The 25,208-nt window shown below is 42.4% G+C and overlaps 1 protein-coding gene across 1 annotated transcript in view; it reads right to left on the bottom strand.

The window, feature by feature from the left end:
* The window catches only part of LOC136056006 (glypican-5-like), a 419,124-nt gene that overhangs the window by 153,585 nt on the left and 240,331 nt on the right, over nt 1-25,208 (bottom strand). Inside the window, exon 7 of the mRNA XM_065747939.1 lies at nt 6,038-6,158. Coding sequence (XP_065604011.1) covers nt 6,038-6,158 — 121 coding nt within the window. The remainder of the gene's footprint in view (nt 1-6,037; nt 6,159-25,208) is intronic.

Raw genomic sequence — 25,208 nt, 5'->3', positions numbered from 1 at the left:
AGATGAACAGGCTCATGGCCGAATTGTAACTGGCTGTTCTGCCTGTTCCGTCTGCCTCTGAGAGCTCACAGACGAGTGGATCAGCCTAAATTTTTCTTCCTTCACAGCCACAACTGTATGGTTTCCAGCAGGAGCCTGCTGAGCTGCAAGCAACCCTCTGCTTGTGCCTGGTACCTAGCATCCTATCTGGGATGTAAAATGGACAGAAATGAAAAAGGGGCACGCACTTCTAGCATCAAAGCAGTACTACTTTCCAGAAACTCCTCCCTAGCACTGTTCAAGAAGCGTTTAGATGAGGTGCTAAGGAATTTGATTTAGTAGTTGGGTAGGGATAGTGATAGGAGGATGGTTGGACTAGATGATCTTGTAGGTCCTTTCCAACCAAACGAACCTATGAATCTAAGAACCTCCAACCAGCAGAGGATTTGACTGCCTTCAGATTCCCTGGCCCATTGTTTGAATACATTTCTTCTTAATTACCTGGGATCTACACCTTCACTGTGAGGAATACTTTCTCGGAAAGCAACCCCATTACCATGCAGTCTGCTACAAACCACCATATCCCAGTGCATGCTGTATGCTGCACTGTTTTGCAAAGAGGGTTCTCACAGATTTCGACCTTTCTTGGTAACAAAGGAATCCCCCCAACAGACAGCCAGTGCTTTGTCTCAGCTTTGATTGACAAGTCAATGGCAAAATGTTACAACAGTGAAAAGCTCCAGGCTTGAAAGCATTTGTTAAGAACCACATATGATAGAAATGTACTTGATTTTTGTTTACACTTTCCGGGCTGCCATGACCGATGTATCTATTCTTGCTTTAATCTGAGACATGACAAAATCTGATATATCTGAAACTATTAAACAACATATGTTAAACATGTACATATATATTTACTAAGAAATGAAAAACCACGCAGAAGTCCAGAGAGAGAAAGATTATACTCAGTCTTTGAATAAGCTGGATATTTTCAAGCATTGGTATGAGTTGTTTCATTGCATATGGATTATGAAGAAGACCAAAACTTATCTCAGAGCTGGGCATTCAGCATCTATGTCCAGAACCAAAGAGATGTCTGATTTTTAGCAGGGGAGAAGAAAAACAGCCCATGAATCCAATAAACATGAACATTTTGAACAAAACAACAACAAGATGGCAAACTGTGTAACTGACGAAGTACTGTGAGATGATGGTTTATCTGAAAACAGGAGCAGAGAAGGAAATATAGAAATAAACAATCTATTTGCTCTTTCCTTGCTCTCTCTCTTTCTCTCTCTTTTTTTTTTTTTTTTAAGACAAAATATTTCTGTCTGGAGTTTGATTAATTCTGTCTTTACTTTTGTGAAGTATATGCATTATTGCTGCTATTTACTAATTGATCAATGATTATTGTATTAATGCAATTATCACTTCTGCTGCTGTTTACATTTGGAGATGAGAGTGGTGAGGACTATTACTGTTCTTATAATGAATGAATTCAAAAAAGACCACAAGCTGAAGAGGTGTTTGCCTCAAAGAAAATCTCTCATATATAAACAGCAGACAAGATGAGGTGTGCTTGATCTTTAAGACTTCTGAGACTCATAACGTTCAAAACCTGCCCTGAAAAAGTAGTGGTCTCTGTTATGCCAAGAACCACTTCAATTAGCTGAGTAGCGTGTCCTACATTACTTGCAAAACATATAATTGGTGCTGGGTTCAATCAGGTGGCACCCTCACCAGGCTCTGATGGCTTGCCCCTTGTATAATTTTGCTTGCACCTCCTATATTTCTGTATGACCTTTCCATCGCAGCTCTACCTATAAAATACAGTGTGCACACAATCAAAGCTAAAGGCCTTGCAAGCATACCACATGTACGGAGTATTAGTGCACTGTACACACTGCACTTCTAGGATCGGCTCAATCCTTCAGTAAGTCTTCTATTAATCTACACATCTGCATGAAATTGAGTGTTCCAAATCACACACAGCCTGCTTAGTTATTCAACTCTGGGATTTCCAGATGTCTTTCTTCCTACTTTAAAAAGTGATAAGGAACACTTGAAGTCCTAAACAGAAGTCCAAAATTTCCAAATACTTTGGGCAGAAAAAGACATATTTTAGAAATGCAGACATGAGGCATTCCAGAAACGTTTTTTTATTTTGTAAGGGACATGTCTTTCCACTTTTGGGAATGTGAATGGAGGGCGAGTGGTAAAATTTCTTATTTGGGCTCCTAAAATCCCAAGTACTAGAAATAATACAGAAGCAATCTAAAATGACTACTTTCTTTCTATGCTTTTCTTGAAAAGAATGAAGGACAGAGTAGTCAGAGAAGCAGTCTGAGAACAGAGTTCTCTTAGCTCAAGTCTGGATGAAAATCAAACCATTTAAAACTCATATAAAGCCTACAAAATAATAACTGTTCTAGATGTCTGAAAAAATAGATACATATTTAAATTAAGTAGTAGTAAAGTGATTTATATTATTATTCTCTATTGTCTAGCCTAATTAAATTCACATTCAATATTAAATTTTGGATAGCTCATATTAATGATAAGAACATCTTTGTGCTATTTGGAACTTTTCTATGAGGGCATCCTTTGTATACAAACCTAAAAGGAACTCAAGATGCATGCTTTTCTTAGGTCAGCTGGCAGATCCATGAGGTTTCAGTGGGGGAGGAAAAGAATACGTAGGGCCATATTCAGCAAGTTTTGTTTTGATATCACTCTCATTTTAAACACTGGGATACGGCAGAGTCTTTCACACTTCGAGCCATGCTTTAAGCAGCCACCTCTGACTGACAGTAGCAAAACACACTGTATCCTTAAAATCTGTCAAGATTAGATTTAGGTTGATGAAAGACATTGAACTGACACTTGTACATTATTTATTACTTTATTGTTCTTTGAGAATGCATGTGCAACACAGCTAGGTAAGTTGCAGTCAAAGCTTTTTCCTTTTTCCTTAACATATTCATTGCTTTAAATATAATTGATGCTTAAGGATTCTTAGCCTTAGCCCCCTACGCTCTTCTATTTCAATTGTGAAAAGAGTTACGCCGCAAAAAACATTGACATATTTAAGTACAATTATGTGGCACAAATTAGCCCTCAAAAAAGGTACAATGTGGGATTTCATATTTATCAGTTGCAATTCACATCTGCTCAATTCATAAAAAAAGGGGGATGGAAAGATACCATTGTTGACTGCTAGTTCTTCAAAATCAACCTGGTATTTCTCTTGATCTGTTTCTGCATTACTGTATTTTCTACCTAAAGTAAATTGTAACTCGGTAGTTCTATTGAGATGTGAATCAATGGCTACAATAAAGCTTTTAAATACCTTATCTGACAAGGGCACAAATAACAGAAATTTTTGAATAATATTCACTTTTGGTTTTGCATAGCGTTATCAAATATCCTGCTATTTGCACAATCATTTTATTTTTAAAAAATACTACATGGTGAGGATTTAACTCCCAGATGAAAAAAGTGAGAAACTACTACAATCTCCAATGAATTGTCATTTCAGCCTAAGAGGAAGAGCTAGCCTAAGTGAAAGAGCTGACCTAAGGTGAAACCTGGAGAAAAATGAATGCTGTTGGTTGGAATGTGGCTTGTAGCTAGCAGTACACCAGAGCCCTGGCAAATCAATCCCGCAGATGATTATCCTGATTTTCAAAAATGTGCACTGTGATGAATGAGAGACGGGGAGCCTACAGGCCCAGGCCTTCTGTCAGAGAGATGCTGAATGGCTAGAGCTTGGGTTGGTAGGAAAGAAATGCTATTGGTGTTTAACTCTCAGCACATTTGCCTCTTATCCAAGAATACTTTGTATTATGTGTAGTTTAGCAATATGAGTGGAGGAAGATGAGTGGGATCTAGACATATCACATCAGCTCTGATGGATATCCTGCACGTTTTGTTCTCTGCTCTAAGACTGTTTCTGCATATGAGATATGCAACTGTTGCTTAAAACACTGTTGCTAATTTCAAATACTTAAAGGAATATGAATATAACATTATTTTATCACTGTTTCACTACTTAGATTCCACCACATCTTTTGCTCGTATAAAAGGAATACCAGGATTCTGTATCACTCTTCCTCTACACAGCCTACACATGCTACTAACGGCACTTAAAAATCCAGACTTAATTAGCTTTTCAGTGCCAGTTTTTATTTGTGTGTTAATACCACAACTGAAAGGAAAACTCCAGAAGAAGGAAACAACTACATGTTTGATGATATATGTGAAAGCTTTAGATATGCAGCAGCTCTTTGATGCTTTGATCTCTGAAGAAATCTTGCTAAAATTATGATCAAAGAAATTTATATTATTCTGAGTACTTAAGAATGAACAATCTTAGGGCAATAATCAATATTCTGTTTAATCCCTCACCCTTGGAATACATTATTGCTAGAGCACCTCAATCTGATGGGATTTACATTTACTTAAAGATTACTTTCTCATAGAAAAAAAAATTAGTAACAGAAAGCAGTACTTCAAACTTAGATGAAGAGCTATGAAGAATTGAGTTTTCCTCTTCTAACTAAGAAGTGTGTTTTGAAGGTATTTTTAAGTGTACATAAGAAAATTAGTATGCAGCTCATTGTAATGAGACTGTTCTGATTTTCTTTTTTTACAGCAAAGAAATAGAATTTCCAATACATAGCTACTGATAATCTATTTTCTGTTGTTTGTGTTTATAGAGGACGATTATACAGATGGATGTATCTTATATTTATAAAGTAAATTAACATTTTATTCGATAACATAAAAAGGCAGATAAATAATGAATTATCCTTTTCATCAGTCTAACCACATAATGTCTATTTCACCATAATATCAAGCACCACATCTTCTAGCTGCTGTAATCCCCCATGGCAAGTTAAAGCGGTGCGATACAAGGGATCCCTAAACCACAGCCTACAGAACATAAAAGACAACCCAGATTTAATAGAAACAATAATTACAGGTTAGGTTATGGATTTACCACTTGTTGTTGATGAGAGGTAAAGGAAGGCAGTAATAATAATAATAATAATAAGTAACAATAAGAGAAAATAGAAAATCAAACTACAACTCCCTCTCACAGCCATGGTCTTAAGAAATCCCAGTATCCTGACTAAGCCATTCCTCCTCCCACTTTAACTGAGCAGATTATTTTTCTTCCTGATCATCCCACCCACAAAGGTTGTCTTTAATCTTCCAGTTCTTTTTTTAGAAAAAGAGCTCTGTCACTCCCTAATGGTGAAGGATTGCAAATAGACTCATGTGCAAACACATCTGACTGTGAACACACTGTTGAACGCCAACAAGAAAACACGCCTACTTTAAATGAAAATCAATCCTTGCTAAATCTGTTAGCTGCAGCCCACTTGGAGTGGCACTACTGTAAGTGCTCACAGAGCTGTGCTGAAGTGGCACCATCTCAGTCATGCCGTTAGCATCAAAAGCCTGTAGATCCATGGGGACAAGCAGATGACAGAGGCAGACAGAGGTTAATCATGCATCTGACAAACTCATTGTTTCTTTTGGTGTATCAAGGTGTTTTCAAAGGGGCACATCCAGGAGCACCTTTTGTCCTGATTTCAGTTCTATGCAGTTCAGTTACTGCATAGTTAATAGATCCATTTTGTATTTTCATCTGTTTATGTCTGCACCACTGGAGAAGAGCAAGCTGCACAACTAAGGAGATACTCCTGCAGCACAATTTCAAGGGGCTCCAAAGCAGAACATGACTCTAGTGCTGAGAGCTGTTGGACTCAGGAGCTGCTCAATGGGACTCCAGACCACAGAACAGCTCATTGAATGCTATGGGACAACAGCCAGGAGTTATAGCAACTTTCATGGAAATAATCTTGTCTCATTAAAATTCATAATTCAGCTGACACATGACAATCTCTGGCTGCCTTTATTACTAGGCCTACTTCATTACTAGGCCTCTCAGGACTCTGGGAAATCTAACAGGAGAAGCAGTAACATCACCTGGCTTCATCTCTGCCATAAGACCTGATGGTAAAATGCTTACATCTCTGAAGTTACTTACTTGATTAAAGTTCTGAAGTTTATCAATTAAATTGCTGATGAGTGGGTCAAGTCCTCTGACTTTCAGTTCTGGATTGTTATTCTGTGCCTTCAGTCCACTGGAAACAACTCTGCTGGTATAACTGAAAAAAAATGCAGAAAACAATAATAATGATTAGAACCATGTCTACCAGAGGTAAAAATGACATGAAAGAGAACTTCCAAAAGTAAATATTCTCGGGATGGTAATAGAAAATGGTAATAAATACTTATGCATTTAAACACACCAAAGGAGAACAAAATTAATTTCTCTGTGGTATCATCAGATTATTCAGACAATAAATGATCATCAGTTCTGCAAGCCACAGAGATTACTTGCATTCCTATTTTAGTATTTATGCATTATGTAGGGATCCATCCATGCACACATTTGGACTCCTGAAGGTGCTCTTAGCACACTTTAGGAGGCAAAATCCTCTGAGCATGTACACTAGAACCAGTGCCTCCTGGAACCTTCTGCATATTGACTATCTGTTCTTTCATGACTTAAGTTCAGACCATCCACAGTGCACTGCAAATCCAAGAGATTTGGTAATCTTTTTTTTTTTTTTTTTTTTCCAGCCAGTCAAGCTTTGAGGTCTGCACGTAGCTTTTGAAGACATTACAGAGGTTGCTCTGAAAGAATTGCCTCCTATTTATTTCCACAGGAACTACAACAGATACAAAGTGCACAAGAGCACTGTTTGATAGAACAAATTCTCAGCTACAAAATCCTATTTTTCAACATAGTCACCACTGCCAGCTGTGTATTTTCAGCAATGAACAAGTGCCTTCATGCCACACTTGTAAAAATCTTTACTGTCAGAGGTGACCCACTGTTTCACAAGAAAAAGAGAAAGGTTGTCTTCTTCTCTGGCCTGGAATTTCAAGCCTTCAGCTTAGTCAGTACCATGTTGTTGTGGTTAGAGTGAATGGTTTGTCTGGGTTCCAGAAGGATCACCTCTTTCCTGTCCCAAAAGACAGTACACATCAGTTTACACATTGAGCGCTGTGTCTTTAATGTTTTCTTCAATGAGGAATTCATTTGTCACCACTCTGTGCACTGCCATTATGTCTCTGGCTCAATGCGGTGACATTGTCTCAGCCTCAGTAATGATGTCATCCAGGAAACTGTCACCTTCAGCCTCCTATTGGTCCAGTGTGTCCTGACAAGCTTGCAGATGGTGTTCTTTCTGTTTCTGCATGAGCATTTGTGGGACCCATCTGGTGCAAACTTCGTGATATTCCAACATTGCCACCATTGTTTCCAGTGCATTGAAGCTGATATTCAGTTCTGTACACAGCTCCCTGGCCATAATCTGCTTATTTACACAGATGAGCTGATCAAGACATTCCTCATTTCATGATGTTACAGCCATGCATAGCCATCCAGAATGTGACTTCCCTTTCACATTGCTATTGCCACTGCTGAAGCACATGACATACAGCCTCCCTGTCCTACATGCACTGTCTAGTCTCCATCAACATTCAGCAAGTGTCAATGAATGTCTATGTCTTCAATTTTTTCTGCATAGAGGAATTAAATGACACACCTTTGCTCCACATGTACTTCCATGAAAGTTGCCATTCTGTCAGACTGCTCCTCTGCTGCAATATGACAACAAAATGTGACAGAATACAGGTGGGAAGGTTCAGTCTTGACTGTCATCCCACCAACATCCACCTCTGATGTTATGGGCACACATTTAAAAAAAAAAAAAGAACGCATTACTTTCAGAACAGCCCTCGTAGTTTAGCACTCATTTGTCACCAAACAGATAAGAGATGCTTGCACTACCCATTAGGAACTGAAGAGTCTTTCCCCAAACTCAGCTCTCAGACAATGCCACTTGCTTGCAAGGAGCCCAATTAAGATATCCCATTGGCACCTTTACAAACTCAGGCAGTTAACAGCTGCACTGCTTTGGACAAATGCTAGAAAAAAGGTCCTGCTATGTCTACCTACATACTTCAATATACCAGCTGTTCTCCTACCAGTTAGAGATTCAGTAAAACCAAGTTATGCCGAAGCCAAAGACAGCATTTTGAAGTGGAAAAATTGCATAAATCCTTTTTCACTCTTTGATGGGGAGATACCTTGATCTCCAAATATACTTGCCTAATCCTAATTTCACTTGCGACAAACAATAAATTTTATGCACATTGCTGACAAAACTTACTGAGTATACTGTTATTGAAGGTGTTGTTTAAAAAGAGAAAGAACTGAGACAGGACCACCCTTTCAGTAAACTGAATGAATTCCACTGCCTGGGAAAAAAGACAAAGAATTGAGAAAAAACATCATTTTTTCTAGTAATTGCCAGACAGTACTTAAAAAAGGACAAACATTAAGGAAAACCTATTTACGTAACATTCAGAGATCTTTTTAAGGAAACGGACAAAGTTTTCTTTGAGTAACTTGTAAGTATATAAACTATTCCAGAAGTACAAATGTCCATGATGCAATGGCATGTGCGAAATGACAGCCAGGTTCTGATCTTCCAAGGAGGCTCTGACAGCTGAACCAATAGTCCCAGAAAGAAAAGAGATGAAGAATTATTTTCAAGTCAGGACTGGTTTGGATTGTATCAACCCACGTTACCAAATCACTTGGACAATACAGGACACCTGCCAGTGACTATACCTTTATCCACTGACTGGACTATTTGCTGAATGTTCCTCATTGTTCATAGATGAAAATACATGCTTGCCACTGTAGACATACAGAGACACCTAATAGGGCTTTCTGAGATCATGTTATTGCAGTACAGAAGAAATTTAGATTAATGGGTCAGCTCATGGCCTCTACCAGTCTGTCAGTGATTCTCTGTGTGCATTACTATCTTATTAGAAAGAGAAAATAAAGGATTTTCCTTTTCATTGCTCTTGACTGCTCTCCATTTAACCTTTGGTTAAAGCTATAAGGAGTTCTCTAGAAGATTAACTGACTGCAGTTAATATTAAAGAACTCAAAATTGCTTTATCTTATGTTGTTGTTTTTGTTGTTGCTGTAGTTGTTTTGTTGCTTCTTTGGCAAATGACACATACTTTTCCCTTCTGAATCACAGGACTCCATTAAATTCCTCTAAGTGGTATTACAAATTTTCAGCTCTACATGGAGTTCACATAAATATGATCAATTCAGAAACAGAAGCAGCAGCATAAACGCCAGGGTCTTGTAGGAACCCAAAATATATTAAGTGAGATGCAGCCAACTCATATTGCTGTTGCTAAATGTATGCCTTTTATAGCTTTTTATCAAGAAAATAGGACCATTTTGTATGAATGAGTCTATAGACCATCAAGACAAATGGGAAACTCATATGCTGTATGTTCTATCAGTGTTTAGGAATCAGTCTTTAAAGCTCTATTGATATGCATAAATTACACACACACAGTGTCACTGCCATATTGCTTGCAGTTAAACTTATAATGTAGTTATCCTACAGATGTCAGAGAAAGCATGCATGAACTGTGTAAACTGCGAATAATTTCTTCATCCCCTCAGTCTAGTGCAGCTTTAGTATAGCAGTCACTGAATACCCAACTTCTAACGAGAGGCTCCAAGACAGTATTGGCCCAATGCTGATCTGGAACATGACCTGCAGGAATACAGAACAATGTCCTGCAAGCCAACTGTAGACTTTTGGCAGTGGTGATGATACAGATGTAATCTGTTTGCCAAATGATGTAAAGAGAGGCAAAAGATTTACTTACAGAATACAACAAAGTCAGCTCTTGGGTTTCCAAAACCTTACTAGCCATGAGATCATATCTATAACAAAATCAAGCTCAGAATGTCTCAGATGAACTAAAAAATGTTGAGTTCAGAGAGGGTGGGCTACAATTTTCGGGAACAGACAGTGCACAGAAGTACCCTGAAGTAGCAGACCTAGATATTTCAGGAAATAAGATTTCTAAGGCGGATCTCGAAACTCCATCTATGATGGATCCATTTGAGATCCAACCGATTATAACTCAAAAAATGAAGAAAACACAAGATAGACCAGCAGGGGTGCCTCCTGACCAATGGACTCCTGCTGAAACATGCTTACATGTGACAGCCCGTCCCTATACAGCTAATGAGTTGATGGACCTAGTACAGTGGTTCCAACAAAAACCAAGAGAAAGCATACCATTATGGCTCCTAAGGTTATGGGATGCAGGAGCCGAAAGTGTACTAGTTAATGGGATGGAGATGTCAAAATTAGCATCCATAACTATACACCTGGTCTTGAGGCAAAGGTTATATGCAGCCATCCAAAATACTAATGAAAACCATTCTATCATAGATTGGTTGATGGCAGCATGCCACCTAACGTGGCCTAATAAGATGGACATACCACTCAATACCGGTTTATGGTTCTCTGTGGAGGACCACCAGACATACATCCAGGAATTAGATATGAGGGAGGCTATGTATTCAGAAACATTTGAAAGCCCTGATACAGAAAGATTTACAGCAGGCATGCGAGATCTAATATTGCAGCAGGCCCCCTCCCACCTGTATGGGACGTTGGTCTCCATACTAAACCCGTTGGTGGCTTCAGAGGCCATCATCCAACAGGCAGTCCAGTTGGTGGCAGACCTGGGGGAAACAGAGTGCTTAAGAACCAGGCGGAATGTTAGTGGAAGAAACTGAGGCCTTCCCAGTTAAAACCAAAAAGCCTGCCCCACAGATACCCCGATCAGGCCCCATACAGGTATCCCGAAAGACCATGTTTAATGATCTTATACGAGCCGGGGTTGCATTTGTCAAAATCGATGGGCAACCCAACCATGTTTTGTTACAGCTGTGGAAACAGTTTAAAAAAGATAAAAAATTTCAGAGTGCTCCCAGAAAATTGTGAGTACGAATAATTCAAGAAGCACCTACAACAACCTGGAATCTGGCCAATTTTATAATACCAAACAGAAGAAAAAAACATCCACAGGTGTCACGGGCTACAATGCCTGAGCTACCTGTGGCAAAAGATTTGTATCTAGCAAAATTCATGGATTAACGAAGGACAGTGATCCCCTTAGGGCCTCCAGATGGGACCGGAGGCCCTATGTAGAATTAACGATATTTTGGTCAGAGACAAATGTGCAGAAAGTGATGGCTCTAGTGGATACTGGTGTGGAAACATCGATTATATATGGAGATCCAACAAAAATTAAGGGTAATAGAGTGATGATTGCTGGGTTTGGGGGAAACTCTACTCCAGTCACCCAAACATGTTTGAAAATGGGGGTAGGGTGTCTCCCGCCCCAGGAGTATAAGGTGTCGATTGCCCCAATTCCAGAATACATCCTGGGCATACACATTTTAAGGGGTCTGTCTCTCCAGACGACTGTGGGAGAGTTCAGACTACGGCAGAGGTACATTAGTATCCAGGCAATACGGACAATATTGAGGGGCCATGCAAAACACGAGCCCATTTGTTTGCCGAAACCACGTCATATTACTAATGTAAGACAGTATAGACTCCCAGGGGGGCAGGAAGAAATATCAAAGACAGTGCAGGAATTAGAGAAAGTAGGTATTATAAGACCTGCACACAGTCCATATAATTCCCCCATATGGCCAGTATGGAAGTCGGATGGAACATGGAGAATGAGAGTAGATTATAGGGAACTGAATAAGGTCACGCCGCCCATCCATGCAGCCGTACCCAATATTGCCCCCTTAATGGACACTCTCAGTAGGGAAATCAAACCCTACCATTGTGTCCTGGATTTATTAAATACGTTTTTTAATATATCTATTGCTGAAGAATCACAAAATCAATTTGCATTTATGTGGGGAGGCAGGCAGTGGACCTTTCAGGTCCTGCCACAGGGATACGTTCATTTACCAATGTATTGTCATAACTTGATTGCACGTGACCTATCTAATTGGAGGAAACCTAATAACATCAACCTATACCACTACACTGATGATCTCCTGTTAACATCCGACTCAATGGAGGCAGTAGGAGAGGTGGCAGATTCATTAACTGCCATCCTAGGTGAAAGAGGATGGGCTATCAATCCTGAAAAGGTGCAAGGTCCAGGCCTATCTGTAAAATTTCTGGGGGCACTCTGGTCAGGGAAGACCAAAGTGCTACCCAGTGCCATCGTAGATAAGGTTCAGGCATTCCCAGTCCCTACAACACCAAAGCAGCTGCAGGAATTTCTAGGTATATTGGGATATTGGCATTCCTTTATACCTCATTTGGCGCAGCTGCTGAGAGCTTTGTATAGACTCACAAAAATGGGACAATTTTGGGATTGGGGGAGAATGGAACAGGATGATTTTCAACAAGCAAAACAGGCGGTTAAACAAGCCCAGGCATTGGGTATATTTGATCCTACCCTCCCAGCTGAATTGGATGTTCATGTGACTCAAGATGGCTTTGGCTGGGGCCTGTGGCAACGTCAGAGTTCTGTTCGGACTCCCATTGGTTTCTGGTCTCAGGTGTGGCATGGAGCAGAGGAAAGATATAGTATGGTTGAAAAACAGTTACTGGCTGCCTATTCCGCATTACGAGCGGTAGAGCCAATAACCCAAATGGCCAAAGTTATAGTTACGTTGCCAATCCAGGGGTGGGTCAGAGATCTGACCCACCTTCCTAAGACAGGGGTGGCCTAGGCACAGACAGTGGCACGATGGATCGCCTATCTCAGTCAGAGGAGTAGTCTGTCTTCCTCACCATTGAAAGAAGAGCTTCAAAAGATTCTAAGCCCAGTAACATATCACAGTGATGCACCGAAACAAACTTTGGTTGCTCTGCCACAGAAGAGTCCTGTCCAGGAAGGAAAATATCCCATTCCTGAAGATGCCTGGTACACGGATGGGTCTAGCAAGGGTAACTCAAGTAAGTGGAGAGCAGTAGTGTACCATCCTGCCACAGACAATATGGTTTGAAAAGGGGGGTGGTCAAAGCAGCCAGTGGGCAGAGCTGCAGGCAGTGTGGATGTTTATAACCAAAGAACCTGGTGATGGTATCCTGAATATTTGCACAGATAGTTGGGCTGTGTATTGGGGGCTCACTCTTTGGATCGCACAGTGGGCCACCCAGGATTGGACTATCCACTCCCGACCGATCTGGGGCAAAGATATGTGGCTAGACATATGGAATGCAGATAAACACAGAACTGTACGTGTCTAGCATGTTTCTGGTCATTGTCCTTTACAGTCACCAGGAAATGATGAAGCCGACACACTGGCCTGAGTTAGATGGGTTGAGAACTTGCCATCTAAGAACATCGCTTACTGGGTACACCAAAAGCTGCAGCATGCTGGGCAGAAGACCATGTGGGCAGCCGCTAAAGCGTGGGGACTGCCCGTACAACTATCCGACATTGCTCAAGCATGCTGAGACTGTGACGCCTGCTCTAAAATAAGACTGAGGTCGTTGCCTGAAACTACAGCCCATCTTGCTAGAGGACACAATCCTCTACAGAGGTGGCAGGTTGATTACATTGGGCCCCACCCTCCGTCTGAGGGAGTGAGATACGCCCTAACCTGTGTTGACACCGCAAGTGGGCTAATGCAGGCCTATCCAGTACCAAAAGCCAACCAGGCATATACTTTCAAAGTGCTCATGAGATTGATGGCTGCCTATGGGACACCGCAAGTCATTGAGAGCAACCGAGAGCAAGGGAGTCACTCCACAGGTGCAGTGATACAATGCTGGGCAGAAGAGAACAATATTGAGTGGCGATTCCACCCGCCATATAATCCAACGGGGGCAGGCCTTATCAAACGTTACAATGGTATTCTCAAGGCTGCCCTGAAGACAGACTCTCAGTCCCTGCAGGGGTGGACAAAGAGAATCTACGAGACCCTGTGGGACCTGAATGAAAGATCTAGAGACAGCAGACCCAGTGCCTTGAAAAAGTTACAGACAACATGGGCCTCCCCAATTAGGACCCATGTTACGGGCACTGATAATGAGGTGAGACCTCAGATTGGCCGTGAGAACAGTCTTCTGCTCCCTGCTCCTGAGAACCTAAAATCAGGCACTAATAAAATAAGATGGCCTTGGAAGGTGCAGGTAGGACCATGATGTTGTGGACTACTTGTACTATGGGGGAGATTATTGGAGGTGGGAGGTTCGGTAGCCCCTCTGGTAATTGGTACATGGCCTACTGAAATCGTGGTCAACACTCCAGCCTTTATTGCTAAGGGGACCCCTATCATGTCTCTGTGGCAGATCAGGACACCCCCTTTGGTGCCTGATATAGTCGTGCAGCCACAGACATTGGGTCAAAGGGTTCGGTACAGGCGGCCAGAGCATGCCCCTGTACAAGCTGAAGTGTTGACTCAAGATAGGATTATGGCCTGTATCTTACCCTGGAGGGCGGACCTTCCCTTCTTGGTATCTTTGAAACACTTATATTACTCCCCATAAGTCTGTGTGTCACAAGAATAATGCTGAAGTGTTCCAGAGTTGCTATAAGATCATGTGCAGCATCTGGTGATGGTCTACCGGCGACTGATGGAGCATAAGATGGACCTGCACCATGTGATCGCATGCTTCCAGTAGACACCACCAAGCACTGGCCCAAAGAAGAGTACTATTTATATGCCAATCATCACTCATCTCGGATTGCACCGATATGCATTACGACGGGAAATTATGTAAGTGTCGCGATGTATTGGGTCTCTGTATAAAGGAGGACTCACCCTAGAGTTACTTTATCAGTGGTTCACGTTGTGAAGGGGTGGAGTGTATGGGAACTGCTGAATCGCGGCCTGAACCACTGATTGGTCACCTGAGGTGAGCACCAAGTCAGCCACAGGGGCACAGATGAAGGCAATGTACCTGTGTGAGTGGAAGGGGTGAAGTCTGGCTCCACCTCTCCCAGACTCCATTTAAGGGCTGACCACCATCAGGAAAGGATCTCTTCTTGGAGATCCCTCCCATGTGGAGTCAATGTTGAGTCTCCACCATCATAAAGGTCAGCCACTCTCTTTTTGCTAGTTGTTTGTATAACATCTACATAAGCCTACCAAAAATGTACCATCTTCCGCACTATTTTCCTTGAGTGCCATTCTTGGGGGTTATTTGCATTGTCAGTAGGAATGGTCAGGTAAGCTGTATAAAAATACTGTCCCTGGAACAATCTTGAGTGTAATCACTACATTAGAGCTCAAGGTACAACATGTGCAGGCAGAATTCCCTTTCAGATCTTTGAGACTCATGCAATGTTTTTCCACTAATCATTAAGGCAAAACAATGATGCTTTAAAAATCAAAAATCAATCAAAAACAAATGATAGAAGAATTCACCTCTCAACTGTATTTTACACTATTCTTGAAGTACAGATTCAATTGTCTTAGCTAACACAGCTGCTTGCAGGTTTACAAAAGGGTGGAAAGTGCAATGTTGTTAACACATGGAATTGCACTTCAACTGAAGGTACACATTTTTATTGTCTACACAAATACAGATAATACTGGAATCTATGTTAAGACACGTGAGTTGAGGAAGTGACCTGAGGCAGTCAGCACAGCTTCACCAAGGGCAGATCATGTCCAACCAATCTGGGGCTTTCTTTAATGGAGTTACAGAACTGGTGGACCAAGGAAAGGCAACTGATACCATCTACTTGGACTTGTGCAAGGCCCTTGACATAATCCCACATCACATCCTTATCTCTAAACTGGAGAGAGATGGATTTGAAGGGTAGACTATTTGGTGGACAAAGAACCGGTCGGATGGTTGGAGCTACAGGGTTGTGGTAAATGGCTCTATGTCTGGGTGGAGGCTGGTCATGAATAGTGTCCCACAGTGGTCAGCCTTGGGACTGGTGCTCTTCGACATGTTTATCAATGACATAGACAGTGGGATATAGTGTACCCTCAGTAAGTTTGCCAATGACACCAAGCTGAGTGGTGCAGTTGACACAACAAAAGGAAGGGATGTCATCCAGAATGATCAGGACAAGCTTGTACAGTGGGCCCACATGAACCTAATGAAATTCAACAAAGTCAAATGCAAGGTGCTATATTTGAGTCCAGGCAATCCCAGGTACAGTCTGGAGAGGAACTCCTTGAGAGAAGTTTTGTGGAGAAAGACTGGTGGACAAAAAGATGGACATGAGGCAGCAGTGTGTTCTTGCACAGCAGATGGCCAACTTCAACCTGGGCTGCATAAAAAAACATGGCTAGGAGGGCAGAGGGAACTGTGTCCTTCTGCTCTCATGAAGCCCCATCTGGAGTACTCATCCAATCCTGGGACCCCAGCATGAGAAGGATCATAGAATTTTAGGGGTTGGAAGGGACCTCTAGATATCATGAAGTCAGACCACAAAGGTACTCAGAGGACTGGAGCACATCTCTGAAGATAGCTGGAGGGAACTGGGCTTGTTTAACCTGGAGAAGAGAAGGCGCCAGGGAGAGCTCATTGCAGCCTCCCAGTGCTTGAAGGGAGCTTATAAAACAGGAGGAAGACCAACATTTTACCTGGACAGATACTGATAAGGGAGAATGGTTTTAAAATTAAAATAAGGGAATTTTGCAGTAGATATTAGAGGGAAATTCTTTACTCAGAGGGCAGTGAGGTACAGGCTGCCCAGGGAAGTTGTGGGTGCCCCATCCCTAGGGGCATTCAACACCAGATTCAATGGGGCCCTGGGCAGCCTGCTCTGGTGGGGGACAACCATTTCCAGACAAACCAATGAAGAAACTGCACTAGGGACAGATCTAACCAGCAATGATATTTAGCCACCAAAGCCCTAAACAGAGAATCACAGAATCATTAAGGTTGGAAGACACCTCTAAGACTATCTAGTTCAACCATCCACTTAACTTATTGCCACTATGTTCCTTAGGACCATGTCCATCTCCCACTGCAGACAGCACTAGTCTGGATAAAAGTGTCATATGAAAAACCATGTGTTTTTATGGGAGCTTTTCTAAGTGTTCTTGATCAGCCTGTAGCTGGAGCCTGTTTCCATAGCTTTCTGTTGCTTGGACTGCGGTTATCCTGAGCTGTGCCACTAAGATCGCCATGTGCTGATCCACATCTAAGTCCTTCAGCCCCAGAGCACATACTAACTGCAGGGATTCCAGAGCAAGACACCACAGCAGACTTTTTGTTCTCCATAACAGGCATGGAAAATTTCAGAAATCTATACTGGAAATCCAGGACACTCTGAACCTGATTTACCGGCTACAAAATTAAATATACACTTGCCAAGGTTTTTCTTATTTATGGGACGCTTTTTTTTTTGGATGTAATACAATAAATTGACAAGGAAAAGGAAACAGTTATTTTTCATAATCTGTCCTGCATTTTTTTCCTTATTTTTGTTCAGTACTGCTTGAATAATTCTGCTGTGATGATCAAGGCTAAAAGGCAACACCTTTCTGAGACATACTGGTAAGCTCAAACAGTGCCTGAGACAACTGGTCCTGAAGGTCACTTTAACCATTTACTTCACCAGTGTTATAAAAATGGTACCACTCTAGATTCTGTACAAATATATAAACGATTCTGTACCTTTCCTCTCCAACAGTACCTCTCCCCCAACAGAAAACAACATCAAAAGCCTGCAGAGTGAGCCATCTATTAAATGTTCTCCCAGTCTTCGAAAAAATTAACAGCTGTCCAACAGCCTGCTAAGGTCAGAAAAGGCTGAAGAAAGCAAGCCACTGTTTTTACAAACAACAAAATCATAAAACCATTGAAACAAAAATAGACTTTACAACAACCACTTAACTTCAAGCTCTGCTTTTTTTCATCTTTGTGCAAAATTTCTTACACAGGAAAGAATTCTACAATATATGCTGCCCATAAAGCCATCCAGAAGTAGATATCACTATACAAATAAAAACCATAATGAATTAAAAGTATACCTTCTTACAACTATGTCTTTGAGCCAGTAATTCACTGTGAGTTTTTATTTGCTAAAACAAATTCAGAAGTAGCCTGTATATTTCAGCAGCATACCGAAAGCACAGTCAAAGCAGTCATCACCCACTCTCACTAAATCTCTCAGAGGTGAAAGAGAGAGAGGGGGAGATGGGAGGGAAAGGCTTTCAATGTGTCATTCAGTAGTAAGCAATGAGAAATATGGATAAGCTATTAAACTGGCCCTGAGAGCCAGTAAACAATTTATTTAGTTACATTAAGTATGATTCACCAGATGGAATGTTTTTTCTTATATTTATTCATAAATTTGAGCCTGTATCCACTGCTGATCTACACCAGCCAGTTGTGTCTCCAAAATCACAACTTTTGAACTTTTGATGCTCTTGTGTGCATGTGACATTATGACCTACAGGGCTCTGCAAGGAATGATTTTCTGCCAAGTAAAGGCAACAAGAAGTGCGCAACAACCAGAAAATGTAGTGACAAAACATCCTATAAGGTTGAAGAATAAGTTTGCAATGATGCACTGAGATTTCAGCTTTGATTTGATTAGCTTCAGCCCATATTTCTAGGCAAAGTGGGATGACATGCAAAAAATATAGCAATTTTATAGCCCTAGCATGGTCATCAAAGTTAAATGCAACTCAACAAGTAGGTTCAAGGAAGCAAAGCAAATGCCATTTTCATGGAGTTTTCCTGATGCTCAACCACAATTCTCCAGGATAAGCCAGCCCTGTAACCAGCAGTCCTTCAGCAATTCCATGTGCTGAGGCTGTGGGTGTGGGAGCCTACCCCAACTCCTTTCATCCTTGATCTTAGAACTGACACACAGGCAGATGCTGCTTGACCTCCAAGGAGTTCTAATAGCATCATTGCACTGAGTAACATCTGTATCAAACATATCATTGCTGTAACAGTTCAGAAAATATGGATTATGGACACTGGGGACTTTGGCTGAGAGGTGTCAAAAAAGAGACAGTCAGTCCTTGACTTCTCTAGGAACTACACACTTTTTCACTGGATCACAGAATGGCTTGTGCTGCAAGAGACCTTAAAGCCCACCCAGTTCCAACTCGCTTGCCACGGTCTGACTGCCACCCATTAGAAGAGGCTGCCCAGGTGGCTTTGAATGTGTCTAGGGATGAGACATCCACAGCTTCTCTGGACAGCTTGTTCCACAGTTTATTCAAAAAGAAATGCATCTTATTAAGTTTACTGTCAGATAATCAACAGACATGAAAGAAGTTTGCAGGTTTTTTTTTTCTTAGAGTTCAGCTTATTTTCAACTAATCAATCAGTTTGTAAGTATTTTACAGAATTTAATCTTGTGAGATTTCATGACTACAACTAACTATTCAGCTAACTGTGATCCATTCGGTCATCCTGCAGCTAGCTCCACTTCCTTAAACTAATATAGTCCTCTTTTATAGGATGGTTTCAGCCAGCCTCTGCTCACAGCAGGACTGCAGGAAGAAGAGCTCACTTCCACGTAGCAGCACAGAAAAGTGTTTTCTAACAAATAATGTCCTGCAATGACACTGACATCTGGGGAAGTCCTCAGAGCTGCAGACTTTTCAAGCCTTTGCATGAAGGATGGCAGCTTTTGGTAACTGAAATAAAATTTTTGAACTTCTCAACTGTTGTGAAAATCACTGGGGCTTTTTGTTTGCTTTCAAAGCAAAAATATTTATGCCACTGTACAGCAATTCTACTGAAGTCAGTAGAGTTATGATACGGCAACATTCGGATGCATCATATGAAAATCAGACCCTTTCTCCCAAACAAAAATGGAAAAAATATTTTCCAATCAAAAGATTCAGCTGTTGAAAAATATCTATATAAAGAGTTCATTTTGAAGCAATTAAGTAAATTACAACAGACTACAAGAAAGATCAAATGTCATGATGAGCTTAGATGCTCTGAAGATTTTATGAAGTAAAAAAAGAAGCGACACAAAGTGAACATTCTCTCTGTCAGTGGAAGTTTCATAAATAATTTTATTTATTAGTAATCATGGGGAATTTTGAGACAAATACTGTGCCCTAGTGAGCTAATTCCAAGAAAATCACAAAGCCAAATGGCATTTCTAATGGTCTTTCTCCACCTCTACAGGATGAAAAAAGGCTTCCTGTAGTCTGGATTATGAAGACAGTTTTAAGACTGCAGGTACAAAACTAAGTTACTTGAAAGTGATGCAACAAGACGAATACACTGAAAAGAACAGTTAAAAGTATATATACAAACATTTAGTTAGAAACAAAATACAAACATTCATCAGGTTTTTCAGAAGCATTCTAACTTTCAAAAAATACATGTAATATGCTTGTAAAGTGTTGTAAAAATGCTATTACAGATTGTGGGTGAAACAGTCTACTTTCTTTTCCTAAGTATATGGAAAGTTAATGCTGCATTCAAGGCACTCTGAAAGCACCAAGGAAATTTGCAGAAGTTAACTGGATGGCCTTAATTACATGGAGGGAATGAAAGCACTTGCCTGGATTAACATCAGATGGCTCTTCATTTTGAAAAGGCATAACCTTCACAGGTCATGCAAATGATACTTCTTTTCTCATTAAAGTGAAAATGAACAATGAGAATGACATGAAATCAAAGAGTGATAGGTTAACTAGGAACTGTCATCACAAAGACCATTCCCTGTTAGATGTTTGATTAGTATAGTCTATTTGTTCATTGTGCATCCCTAGCACAATGAAAAAATAAGACTATACTAATCAAAGTGACATCTGTGGCCATTCCTAGCAGGAAAAGTAAAGCTAAACTGAAACACCTTTTTCTCAGTAACTTCCAGACCAAGTACATAGCTAAATCCTGACAGAATCTGATTCTGCACACCTCAAGGGCTCGTCACATGCCTTCTGGTTATAGGGGTGTCACGGTGTTGTCCGTGACAGTGACCCAAGGGAAACCAAGAAGGGAGAGGTGAGAGAAAAAGAAACTGCGTCAGTGGCCGCGCGGCCGCCCGAGCAGAGCCCTGCTCCGGGAGGGGGAGGGGGGAAAACAGCGGGAAGAGATGGGTCTACAAGAAAACAACGGCACAATCTGAGAAGGAACGGTAACTTTACTAAATCTAATAAAATTGAACAATTGAGAGAGAGATAACAATTTCCAAACCAAAAGCTGTGAGCTTACGTTAAGGAGGACCTGCAGGGGAAGCACACGTGCTGAACCTCCACGGCAGCCCAGAGCAACGCGCCCAGACCGAGCGCCGCCTGCATCCGGTGCGGAGCTCCGCCCCTCTGCTGCTCCCACAGCATTAACTCCTTCACTGCTGCGTGATGCTCTGATGTGGAATACCGGCATCAACACCACAAAACATCAACACCACAAAACCACAACATTCCACCCCTTATTCCACATCATCACATCATGCTTAACACACATCTATACATAACCAAACAGTAATAACATGAGTTACATAGAAACATATATATATATATATATATATATATATATATATACATACATACACACGTAATTACAGACTGCATTCCCCCAGCATCAAATTCCCTTGTGGGACACACTGGACGTCCCCATTTTTATCCATTACCCACCAGGTGCACCCAGGTCCCTGCGCAAAAACGGTTCCACGGAGGGGTTTGCCCTTTCCAGAGGCTGGAAGGACCCACACCGCTTTTCCCAACATGCTCCTCACATGTACCACAGGGACCTTATCTCCCTCTATGGTCTGTAGGGAGCTGGACTGTGTAGGACCCTCTCGGTTGACTGATCCCCTAGTGTTGACCAGCCAGGTGGCTTCTGCCAGATGCTTCTCCCAGTGCTTGAATGTCCCACCACCCATTGCTCTCAACGTGGTTTTTAACAACCCGTTGAAGCGCTCGATCTTACCAGCAGCTGGTGCATGGTAGGGGATATGGTAGATCCATTCAATGCCGTGTTCTTTGGCCCAGATATCCACAAGATAATTTTTGAAATGAGTCCCATTATCGGACTCAATTCTCTCTGGAGTGCCATGTCGCCATAGGACTTGTCTCTCGAGCCCTAAGATGGTGTTTCGGGCGGTAGCATGGGGTACTGCGTATGTCTCAAGCCACCCAGTGGTCGCCTCCACCATGGTGAGCACGTAACACTTACCATCGCGAGTTCGTGGCAAGGTGATATAATCAACCTGCCACGCCTCCCCATATTTATACTTTTCCCATCGCCCTTCCTGCCAGAGGGGTTTCATCCTCTTGGCTTGTTTAATTGTGGCGCACTTACTCCAGGTGGCATCGGTAGCATGATGGGTGGGGGGAACCTTTCCTTTGAACATCCAATTCAGCACTGGCAGTCGAGGTGCCAGGAGGAGCTGTGTCTCAGTACCAATTACTTCAGAGGCAGCCCGAACCCCCTCGTATGCGGCCAAAATCTCCTTCTCAGTTGGAGTGTAGCACTCCTCTGAACCCCTGTACGCTCTGCTCCAAAATCCAAGGGGTCGGCCTCGGGTCTCCCCAGAGGCTCTTTGCCACAGACTCCAAGTGGGACCTTTCTCTCCAGCAGCAGTGTAGAGGATGTTTTTCACATCCTGTCCCAACCGTACTGGCCCCAGGGCCACAGCACGGGCTATCTCCTGCTTAATTTGCTCAAAGGCCTGCTGCTGTTCAGGACCCCATGCAAAATTATTCTTTTTCCGAGTCACTTGATAGAGGGGGCTTACTATGAGGCTGTAGTTTGGGATGTGCATCCTCCAAAAACCTACTACACCCAGAAAAGACTGTGTCTCTTTCTTGCTAGTGGGTGGTGACATACTGGTGATTTTGTCAATCACATCTCCTGGAATGTGACGACGTCCATCTTGCCATTTTACTCCTAGGAATTGAATTTCTTGGGCAGGTCCCTTCACTTTGTTCCGTTTAATAGCAAAACCAGCACCCAGAAGAATTCGGATTATTCGCTCTCCTTTTTTTAAAAACTTCCTCTGCTGTATCACCCCACACAACAATGTCATCAATGTACTGGAGGTGCTCAGGTGCCCCACCCTGTTCCAGTGTGGTTTGAATCAGCCCATGGCAGATGGTTGGGCTGTGTTTCCACCCCTGGGGCAAACGGTTCCAGGTGTACTGAACGCCCCTCCAGGTGAAAGCAAACTGTGGTCTGCACTCTGTGGACAAAGGAATAGAAAACAATGCATTGGCAATGTCAATAGTGGCATACCACTTGGCTGCTTTTGACTCCAGTTCATACTGCAGCTCCAACATATCTGGCACAGCAGCACTCAGTGGGGGTGTGACTTCATTCAGGCTACGGTAATCTACCGTCAGCCTCCATTCTCCACTGGCTTTACGTACTGGCCATATGGGGCTGTTAAAAGGTGAGTAAGTCTTGCTGATCACTCCCTGGCTCTCTAGCTGACGGATCAAGTTATGAATGGGGAGCAAGGAATCTCTGTTGGTGCGGTACTGCCGTCTGTGCACCGTTTTTGTAGCGATAGGTACCTGCTGCTCTTTCACTTTCAGTACCCCCACAACAGATGGATCTTCTGACAGGCCAGGTAAAACAGACAGCTGCTGAATGTTGTCTGCATCTACAGCAGCTATTCCAAAAGCCCATCGGTATCCCTTGGGATCCTTGAAATGTCCCCTTCTGAGATAGTCAATACCGAGTATGCATGGAGCCCCCTGTCCAGTCACTATGGGATGCTTCTGCCAGGTTTTACCGGTGAGGCTTATTTCTGCCTCCAACACAGACAGTTCCTGAGAACCCCCAGTCACTCCAGAAATAGGAATCAATTCTGTCCCTTTATAACTCGAGGGCATCAGAGTGCACTGTGCACCAGTGTCCACCAGTGCCTTATATCTTTGTGGCTCTAATGTGCCAGGCCATCTAATCCACACAGTCCAATACACTCTGTTATCCCTTTCCCTCCCCTGGCTGAGGGCAGGGCCCCTCTATTGGTTACCTGCAGTGACGGGAACAATTTCATTGGTGGCTGATCTCTGCTGTAGTTCTCTCACCCGTGCTCGCAGTGCGGGAGTGGGTTTTTTATGCCACTTCCTCATGTCCTCTCCGTTTTCTCGTAAGAAGCTCCACATGGCCACATGTGACATGATGTTACTGCCGTCATTTGCTCGTGCAGAGAGGTGGTTGCCTTTGGTGGCCGAGACTTTCAACAGTTTGATAAATTGCTTCATCAGATTCTTTGCGTCATGCTCGTCTTCATCAGGTGTTTACAATACTGACACAGGTTCATCCCTATTCATCAGTAATGACAGTTCCTCCAGTATAGTTTCCTGTGTCTTCTTCATCTCACCTACTTCTTCTGCTACTATAGCTGCAATGGAAGCACGTGATGGTGGAAACTGTTGTTCAAAGTTTTGGAGTGTAATAGTTAATTCATAAACTGGGAGTCTTCTGTCTTGACCCTCGAATCTATGGAACATTGCTACCAGTGTACTTGCGTACCTCTCTGGTGCTGTTTTTGAGAGCTTGCGATATACATCAGGTGTGCACCTTACTCTATCAGGATCACGGTCCTGGTGTGGATTGTTAGGGACGAAATTGGGATCATACAGCATCTCTACTACGGCTGTTTCTCTCAAAAATTGGATGCCTTTCTCCACGGTGTTCCATCTTTCCACCTTAGGCTCCAGATCATCTTTGTAAGGGTATCTATCCTTTACAGCCACTAGTACTCGTTCCCAGAGGGTAGCGACTCCATTCAGAGATCTGCCAATTCCTCTGTCGATAGCTGGGTCTCGGGCAATGCTTGCCAGTTGGCGGGCTTCGCTGCCATCTAGGGACACGCTGCTGGCACCGCTGTCCCAACACCGCAGCAACCAGGTGACAATGGATTCACCCGAGCGCCGTACAAACTCCTTTCTTGAACCTTGTATTTCAGTCATCTTTAGGGGTCGACGAGTAGTGGTAACAGTGACTCCATCATCATCGCTGTCTTCTCCATGTCTCTCACTTTTCTTAGTGGCCTTTTTAGGTGGTGGTGGTGGTGCTGAGGAGGGCCCCTCGCCTGGATCTTCCTTTTTTTTCTCTGCTTCTTCTTCTTTCCGTTCTAGGCGCGAGGACGGCCGTGTCCATTTCTGGCCTTCCACAGGGGCAACCGACACTGATACCGGTGCTTCCTGTGATAGGTCAGGTCTAACTTCGAGGTTTTCATTTTTGCTTTGGACCTTGGTTTGGAAACCATTTCTCTCCAGAATATCAATTATGGCTCGATAAGCACAAGCCAGACCCCAAACAATACATTCCTTCTCAGACCGTCCTGAGTCACATGACTCCTTACCTAAACACTCACTGAATTTCTCAGGATCCCACAGGTGCTCAAGATCAAAATTG

This window comes from Cyrtonyx montezumae, unplaced genomic scaffold (assembly GCF_038088225.1).
Source record: "Cyrtonyx montezumae isolate F1298 unplaced genomic scaffold, pur_monq_1.0 scaffold_5, whole genome shotgun sequence".
NCBI classification, from domain to species: Eukaryota; Metazoa; Chordata; class Aves; order Galliformes; family Odontophoridae; genus Cyrtonyx; species Cyrtonyx montezumae.
Note: the sequence above shows the minus strand (reverse complement) of the source record. Positions and strands in the feature narration are given on the sequence as shown.